The 9,288-nt window shown below is 41.1% G+C and overlaps 1 protein-coding gene across 1 annotated transcript; it reads left to right on the forward strand.

Moving 5' to 3' along the window:
- Positions 1-208: 208 nt before the first annotated feature.
- On the forward strand, positions 209-7,669 carry LOC107226411 (arrestin domain-containing protein 17-like). The gene is made up of 6 exons (XM_046736397.1): positions 209-620; positions 1,934-2,053; positions 2,975-3,192; positions 3,800-3,973; positions 4,823-5,198; positions 5,961-7,669. The coding sequence occupies exons 1-6, from the start codon at positions 485-487 to the stop codon at positions 6,134-6,136; spliced, it is 1,200 nt and encodes a 399-aa protein (XP_046592353.1). The 5' UTR covers positions 209-484; the 3' UTR covers positions 6,137-7,669.
- Positions 7,670-9,288: the final 1,619 nt, after the last annotated feature.

Below are 9,288 nucleotides of genomic sequence, written 5' to 3' on the forward strand. Positions count from 1 at the left end.
GAATTGCTGGCGAGGGAGACAACGAGGCGTAGCGTCGCGGCGCCGAAACGGGCGTCCGGATGGACCGGCGGCGTCGTCGAGGCGGCCCCGATATTGGCGAGCGTGGTTGAACGGCGGCGCATGCGCGTTAGATGCGGCGCCAGAGAGCTTCTACCCGAGTGTGCATGAGCGTGTGAATTTTGGAATGTTGACAAGAGAAAAGTCCCGGGTGGTCGGTTGTCAGCGGCACCAGGATCACCGCCAGCGGCGGTCGTATTACATCCAACGAGGGAAAACTCTATTTCTCAATTATAAAAAATTAACCGATCCTCACGGCGGACGCGTTTTAAATATTCAAATTTCGCATTCTGCGGTGCGGAACTCCGCCTACTTCTTCCCCTGGGAAATCGCCCCCGGCCACGGCCTCCAGCCACGTGGTCCGACGACGAAACGAAGAGTTTTTGCCCAAGGTCGTCTACGTCCTACAGGACCTCGAACATCCGGCATGGAACTCGACGACGACTGGACAGGGAGCGTGGAGTTGAAAATCGCGTTGGATCATCCGCAGGGTGTATTTTACCCGGGAAATCAAGTGGCCGGGAAAGTTCTCGTCAGCTGGAACGAGCCGAAGATATTCTTAGGTGCGATATGAGAATCCGAAATCACGATCTACGGATAATTGCTGGGTGTTAAAAGCCGTGGAAAGTACGTCGAGGGGTTAAAGGGTCGGTGAATATTTAATGCGGACGATTTGAAGCGTGGATTAAATAATTTACTCTCCGATACGTTCGGGTACAATGTAGAAACATGGTGTTCAGTGGTCGTAGAATATTCCTTGAGTTTTGCTTGTCCTTCAAGAAGGATTTGTTACGGATTTTTTACTGGACGCCATGGGAAAGGAACAAAATGGCTCTACTGTTGCCCTAGCCCTTGGATTACGACGTGGTTTGACTTGCCGAAAGTAGTCAGGACAACATGTTTGATGGCTTATCTTGTGCTCAAGAATGAATGGGACCCACAGTCTGAATCATTCGAAAGATCTTCATCGGTGTTATTTGTGCCAATGATAGTGAACGTCGATGAAAAAAAATTTCCTATGTGCGACAGAAATGGATCTGAGTAAATTCGAGTAATACAATCTGAGACGTCTACAAATTGAGTAATCAGCCATAATTAGAACGTTCAAATGATATTTGAACTCGAGTGTTCCTAATCCTCTTCCAAGGTTTTTGAGCCTCATTTGCTGGTTGACCAGATCGGTTGGAAAATATCAGAGTTTTTCATTTCGAAGGTTCCAATCATAATGGCACCTTACTGTTTGTGTGACTCAAATTTGCTCGGTTTCATTACTGATACACAGCACAGACGATGTTTAATTCTCGTTCACCATCATTGGCGCAAGCAACGTTCCAGAAGATTTCTTCAACATTTTTTCATCTCTTCACCCAACTTTTGGTTCAGACCGTGAGTCGCACTAATCCTTAATGAAGGTCGAGTCCAGTGTTGACCACATTTTTCTTCCACTGTAGAACCAAACCATCCGCACCAAAGAGTGTGAGCTGATGATATATTTATGGAGTCGAAAAATTTGCAATACATAGCATGCTGCTTAGCCTATCCGTTATATATTATAATGTATGAGCTGTTTTCCCAGTATCGCGCAAGCTAATAAATATATTCTGCAATTAGAAGCGTAATTAGTATTGACTTTACGTTATCGCCGGTGAGCTTCCATCTGTCGAGCTTTTCATCGATCCCTGAAACCCATTCCCGGCAGCGGCTCTATGGCCGAGTAGTCCATGCTGCTCGTCGCCTACATCAGCCTTGTTATACATGCCGTATTGGATCCGTGTCTGCGGTTAACGAGAACGACATTGCCGTGTATGAGGAGCTTTTGCAATCAACCGACGCGACGTCACGAAACGAATTCGTTCAACATTTCCTCTCGTTTCAGGACTACGAGTGAAGTGCGAAGGAACGGGTTTGGTCTTCTTCACCGACAGGTCGGCTGGCTTTCGACGAAAATTTTCCAACGATGAGTCCTACCTTGCCCAGGAAGTCTACCTCATTGGTGGTCGGTATCGAACACGTGGTTTTTCCACTCTTCAAGGACATGGGTACCTTTTTTGAAATTTGCCTTGCACCTGCTTATTACTCCGAATGAATATCGCAAGTACGATAACACAGTTATCGACAACCCAAGTAGGTACACGTCATTATCATTACTCATATTCCTGAAGTGGGCAGTCCCATACTGTGCTACCTCATAATATACTTTTTTCCCTCTCTGATTACTACACTCAGAAAAAGGTCTAGTGGTTATGATCAATATTTGGTCCTGGCTACGAAATTTCTGGGTTAATATACATTCGACCAAACATTATTTTCACACAGCCGAAAAGATTAGTTGATTTTATAGTGCGTTGAAAACAAAATGGTTTAGTAATAGCGAAAAAAATATTTCGTACCACAATCCCATAGATTTTGTTGCGATTCCGAAATCAGTTGTAAACAGTCAAGTCATGTTGTAAATATTGAAAAATGATTGATTAAATGTTGTAAGTGCAATAAGTATCGTTCGATTGTAATTTATGCCGCATGAAATAAGTGCAGCATCGATACAACGACAAAGAAACATGCCATTGTGTACTGACAGGCTGATTCAATGGTCTTGGACCACGAATGATTTAATTCTGCTGATTATGCTAGACCAATGCCTGGAACCTCTCCTGATAACTGCTCAACCTACTTCGCTTGCGAGAATGTTTTACGAAATGCATCTACAAAATGATTGTTTCAAAAAAGCGAAAGTTTCCTCTGATCATACTACCTGCTGATCACTCCGAATGAATGTCACAACGTCAATAGCACAGTTTTCGCAAAGCTAAGTACAAGTTATTCCCACTACCCATGTTCCTGAAGTGGGCAGCCGCATCTTGTACCATTGAATAACATTCCCCTAAAATACTCTTTTCCTTCCACGAAATATCCGCAGACGGAGAGTCGCCGGTGGGCACTGAGGGTGGTCAAAACGAATTTCCGTTCTCCATTGACCTGCCCGAAGAGATACCGGGGAGTTTTGAGGGCCGGTATGGCCGAGTCAGATACAGCGTCTCGGCCTTTTTGGACCTTACTAACGTCGTGCGGATAACCAGCAGCCTGCCGTTCACCGTTGTGCCTGTTCTGGACCTGAATCAAGACTCCCTCGCAACGGTAAATGATGCCTCGGAATTTGCTTGTACAACGGGTCACGTGACACTGACAAGGAACCCTAGGTGGGTCGACCCTTCCGATTTTGATCTGGTCCATGTATGTTGTAGTGCATCGAAAACTGAGAGACACTTGTATCTTTTTATCTGATAATAAATGGTTTAGAGGGGTGAAAACGAGCCCCAAAGGAAGAACCACCCAACGGGGTGATTTCTTGACGCGCTTGATGGATTTGAATGAAACCAACGCTGGGATGTTTTATTAATGGATAGAAACATTTCTGCGTTGGTTTTATTCAAATCCATCAAGCGCATCAGGAAATCACACCGTTGGGTGCCCATTTTTAGGGGTCGTTTTCACCCCTCAAAACCGTTTATTAGCGGATAAAAAAATATAACTATCGCTTAGTTTTGAATGCACTACGACATACATGAACTAGATCAATATTGGAGGGGTAGACCCCTACCTAGGATACCTTGTGAGAAATTTTGCACCGTGTGTGGTTGGATTGGATGGACGGATGTGTACTCCACGTGCCTTAAAGTACCCAATTGAAAATAACGGTAAAGCGACCACGCTGAAGAACTTTATGAAACGCCTTTGATCGCAGCTTCCAATCAGCGAGGACAACTCAAAGGTCGTAGTGGGTCAGACGGAGCCGTTGAACATGCTGGTCACGTTGCCGGTTCGCGGATTCGTACCTGGCCAGACTATCCCGGTCAAGATCGTCCTGAACAACGTTTCCAACGTCGAGATCAGGAAGCTTCGAGTGGTTTTCAAGAAGGTTGGTTTATTAAAGCTCCAATTCAATTTCGAACTATTCAATTTTTCACACCGGCAATAATCCCCTCAACGCGGCTAGTAGGTAGAAGCACCGGGTTTTTCAAATCGACACTAGAAAGTTCACGGTTTAGCGGAAGCGAGATTATGGTTATGTGTTGGAGTAGTGGACTGGACTTTTTTGTTTTGTCATTTCGATGGAACAATAATAGTAGAGTCTTGCATTTGGTTGTTACGATTGGCATTACGAAAGTAAAACGAAGAATACAATTTCGTTGAACCATATCTTTAAGCTACTTGTCTGCCAGTTTGAAAATTTTCCGTTCACGAATTTCAATAAAAAAAAAGTCAGGTTATTATCAATTTCCTAGTAACATACGTCATTACACAAGTTTCTCAATGCTGGAATGAACGTCAGTTGGTCTATAAACTTGATGAATTAATATTTATTTCCTTGAAAAATGAATTCTTAAAGCAAATATCGTTTTATACAAGTTTCTTTCACGTGGCTATGGAACACATTGTTGGAACGTTGTGTGTAAAATCGTTGTTAATAACATTTGCTCGAGTATCTAATCGATTCGTGAATGAAATAACCCACCAAGCACAGAAATCGAACAATCAAAACCATTTCAGCATCAATAAAATGCGGTACAATAATTCTATCTCCGTTAAGTTAAATTATAACAATGTCACTGCATTATCTTCACTCAAACTGTCCCTTTCCTAATTTTCTTCTCGTCAAAAGGAAATTTGTTGGAAAAAATTGACCCCACGATGGTTAACTCCACTTCGATTTTCTGAAAACCAACGTCCAATCAATTTCTCGACTAAATTAGTGCAATCACGACAGGTGATCACGTACCACACGCATCGTAAATCGCGTCGTCACAAGGAGATCATAGTCGAGATTGAATTGCCGGTAACCAAGAGTTGCCAGGTTTACGAGACGGGGGTCGATGTCCCCGCGGTGCCGCCGACGGGGTTGAAATTCTGCAGCATAATCGACGTCTGGTACACGCTGAAGGTCGAGGCTTGCGTCGAGGTGAACGAGTGGTACCTCAGGATGCTGCAGAAGAACCTTAAGACGAGGATGCGGATCGTGGTGGGAACGATTCCCCTGCGACACTACGAAACTCCGGAGGAAGAATTGCCCGGTGAAGGTACAGGGAGGCAAACGGAAGTCGGGAACATCGGTGAAAAGCCGAAAACCGACGATTTCGCTGAGAGTAATCTTACTTTGAATTACTACTTTCAAAGGACCCCGCAGAATCTTCATACAAATTCGCTCCCGGTTGAATTGGCTGGATTTTCGATATGTTATAGTAAATATCTTAGCGATCAAAAGTTCTCATGGATTCAAGTCCCAAAAATCAGTAATTTCCGAGATACAAGCTTCGGAAGGGGGGTGTATGGATTTTTTATATTTATGGATCACGCGATTTTTACGAATTACGAAGCTTCGATGGGGACTTGAAATTAAATATATCGCTCAAAAACTGCACAGCCGATTCGCAGAGACTCCGCAGACGCCTGAAAAACAGAACAAGTCGATTATTGTAAGAGTCCAAGGGTCTCGTTCTTCACGCGAAATCTGACGTTGCACCTTCTTCCGGAAAACCAGCGAGTCCATGGATGGAATCAATTCACTGATGGAACGAATCACAGCTGCCTGCCTATCTTTGAAAATCCCCCGTGCAGTTTTTTGAATGATTCATTTGATTTCAAGTCTCCTTGAAGGTTTATAATTTATGAAAATCGCGAGACCCATAGCTATTAAAAAATTCTGGACACCCATCTTCCGAAGCCTGCATCTCGTAAACTACCGATTTTGGGACTTGTGTCCATGAGAACTTTTGCTCGGGAAGATATGTACCACCGACAGGGATGCCAATTTCCATAAGCATTCTGCAGGGTCCTTTAGGCGTCTTCGCCTGATTTTACTGACCGCAGTTCTGGCTGAACCCAATTTATTATAACTATGTATACAGATCCGAGCCTCTACGAGGAGAGTAAAATCTATCCGTCGTCAAAACCTAACCGAGACGATCCCCCCGGAGATGAGGAGGCGGAAAACGGATCTGGAAACACTTACGCGCCGTTGTATCGCGTTTATACATTCAACAAGTCGAAAAGGAACAATCACTCTTCAAAATCTAACCATTAACGATTCGCTGATGATGTTTAACGTTTTACCTGCAGCAAACATCTGCCAATTCAAATTTCGTCCGCGTATATATTAATATGTTGTCACGTAATATATATATATATACAGAGTGATATGCTAACGACCGAATGGCTTAACGCGCATGCGCTAAAATTCGAAAGAAAGAGCAGTTGTTTTTTTCAGGGTGACCAACATTTGTAAATTCAGACTCTCAAAAATTTGAAGAGACGTCGGTCATCTGAATCTACGAATGTTGATCACCCTTGCAAGTCAACTGATGTTGCTCTCGAATTTCAGTGCAGGCGCATTAAATCATTCAGTCATTATGAATTCACTCTGCATGTACACTGGACCGTTTGAAAATAATTTGTTTTTTTTATCTTCATGGGACTTACACCTAAAAAACTTTGTTTCAGTCCTAAAAAGTATCCTCGTAGAAGCGGAACTCTGTAGCTTATCAGAAAGGCATTGCACGCTAGACTTTTCCAATTTTTTTTTGCTCTCTACAATTGATATTTTGCGCAACTTTTACTTAGTTCAGCTTTTGAGACTCTGACTCTAGTTTTTCTCTATTCCCTAGCGAAAGGATTTCATTGTTACGAAGAACAAGGATCAAAGTAGTCAAAAGTCACCGTAGTCAATATCCGGACGGTAAAAAGAAAAATCTATCGTTAAAGGGCAGTAATAAGAATTAATAAAGGTGTTATTACATTTTTTTCAAGTTTCAGGATCATCCTCCATGTGTTTTCCGTACTGTTACGTCCTAAAAAGTCTTAAAAGCTGGACTCAGTAGCTTGTGTAAAAGTTGCGTAAAAATAAATTGCGGTGAAAGAAAAAAAAAAAAAAATGAGAAATCTAGCGCGCAATGCTATCCTGACAAGCTACGGAGCTCCGATTGTGCGAGGACACTTTTCAGGACCAAAACAAAGTTTTCGAAGGGTAAGACCTACTAAAAATCAACAAAAAAAAAAGATGAAATTAGTTTCAAACGGTCCAATATATACACCTATATAATATATTTTATTCAACGAACGCTAATTCGTGACGCCTATAAGCATTTATATTGTTTGTATTTTCGGATTGTTGGGTTATAATTACGATGCATACACGAAAAATGACTACAATTTGATTATTAATCATCATAGGCTGCAAATCTCGACCATTATGGTCGTGCATTATCACTTAATACACGCTAGTGCCATATATACCCATATATAATATTATACACAATAGGTAAATAAAATGTATAAACGAAGATTTTATGCAGGAAAGTATTAATCGACGTATAATTGTATCCTTCTGAAGTACTCAGAAACCAATGCAAGTGCCTAAGATTACCTCACAATCAACTCTGGATTATAGCACCTAATACAATTTGTGTTTTTTCTTTTTTGTTTTTTTTTTCATTTCACTCTCTCTTGCGGTGCGATATTGGCTTACATGTATTTTTTTCATTTCTGGATCTTGCCGTGATTTCAAGGTATATAGTTCACCGTGTATAAATGTTATGTTATAAAATTAACCCGTTAGGAAGCAATGGATTACTGCTTATTGATGGATGAAATATTTTTAATTTCTCTTAAAAATTTGTAATCTGTGTCTTATGTTTGACGTATAATAAAAAAATTAAAAAAAAAAAGAACAAAGAATCTTCATACCAGGTCAGAAAGTAAATAAATTTTCAAGTTCGATGAAACCTGTTTACATTGGCCAGATTCTTATCATCAGAATGAATCACAAAACAATTTAAGCTAATTCAGTTTTTTCCAGAATCCCATTCTTCTGGATCCCGATACAGGAATTGAAATATTCAGAAATTTGGGAATTATAAAAAATACCAGCTGACCTAATACAGAGCTAGCAATAATTCTGTATAGTGTAGAAAACGTATTTCAAAAAATCACCAAGTCTTGTTGACGTAAGAATAGAAAAAAAATAAGCCGGAAAAGAGTTTTTTCGAGATACTTTTGAGTACCATAAAAGGGGAAGAGTCTGTCAGTCTGTTCGACAAATTTCCACGATGATCTCAAAAACGGTTGATTGAAAAATCTGAAACTGATAGGACTTGGCAGCCAAATGAAGGAGTTTAGAAAAAAGAATCAGAAAAAAAGAACTTCCTCGATTTGTTGAAATAAAAAAAAAGTGGTTCTCGACCGAAACCAATACTTTTCTTATATCACCAAAGGTTGTATGATACGTAATAAAAATCCAACAGCAAATTGAACGATCAGACGAGCAGCTAATAATGTCAGCAATGATAATTCCGGCCAGTGAACAATCCCGAATTCGCACTATACAGACCGCAATATCTGCATCCTGCACACTTCCTGTCACGGGATGGCAGAACACAGCCTGCGGTATCGGTGCGCATACAACAAACAAACCAGGCCGATCATGATCCGGGTGTTGGATCGTCTAACCGAGGGGGTTTATTGGGTTAAGTCACGTCAGAGGATTCCTGTTGCGTGTTTCCGGGACGTCGGTCGGAAATCATCACCTGCCTAATGAAAATGTTCGTGTCTTAAATCATAAAATCTTTTTAAAGTGTTCAGCGTATAATTTATTACGTGGTTTATCTTGTAAATTTGATAAAACATGTAAGAAATCACGTCATAAATTAAAAAAACGCACGAACCGTCAGATACACTAAATCAAAAATCATACAGCCAACTATATATACGATTTTTGATATAATATGTCCGATTGTTTGTGCTTTCGTCATTTACTATGTGATATCTGACATATATTTTATCGAATTCACAAGATAATTCATGTAATAGATTAAGTAGATCTATAAAGCTAGTTCTACTGGTAGATTCCGATACTAACATTTTACCAACATTCTTAGCTCAGACACAAACCCCTTTTTTCGTGTAGAGGTTATCCCCATACTGATCAACTTTATCGATGATATCGATGGACTTTATCGATGATCGATAACGTTTACCCAAAAAAACAAAAAAAGGGTTTGTGTCTCAGCTGTGCCGCAGCTGAAAATATCGGTAAGATGTCGGTATCGAGATCCACACGCAGAATCGAGCTCATAGATCCACTAAATTGCGTGCTAAATTCATTCAAGACATTTTACGCCTCAAAACATGAAGATTTTCAGTAGGGCTGCGAATTTGCAGCGCAGGCTTTCTCGATGCATG

Source organism: Neodiprion lecontei, chromosome 4, assembly GCF_021901455.1.
Source record: "Neodiprion lecontei isolate iyNeoLeco1 chromosome 4, iyNeoLeco1.1, whole genome shotgun sequence".
NCBI lineage: Eukaryota > Metazoa > Arthropoda > Insecta > Hymenoptera > Diprionidae > Neodiprion > Neodiprion lecontei.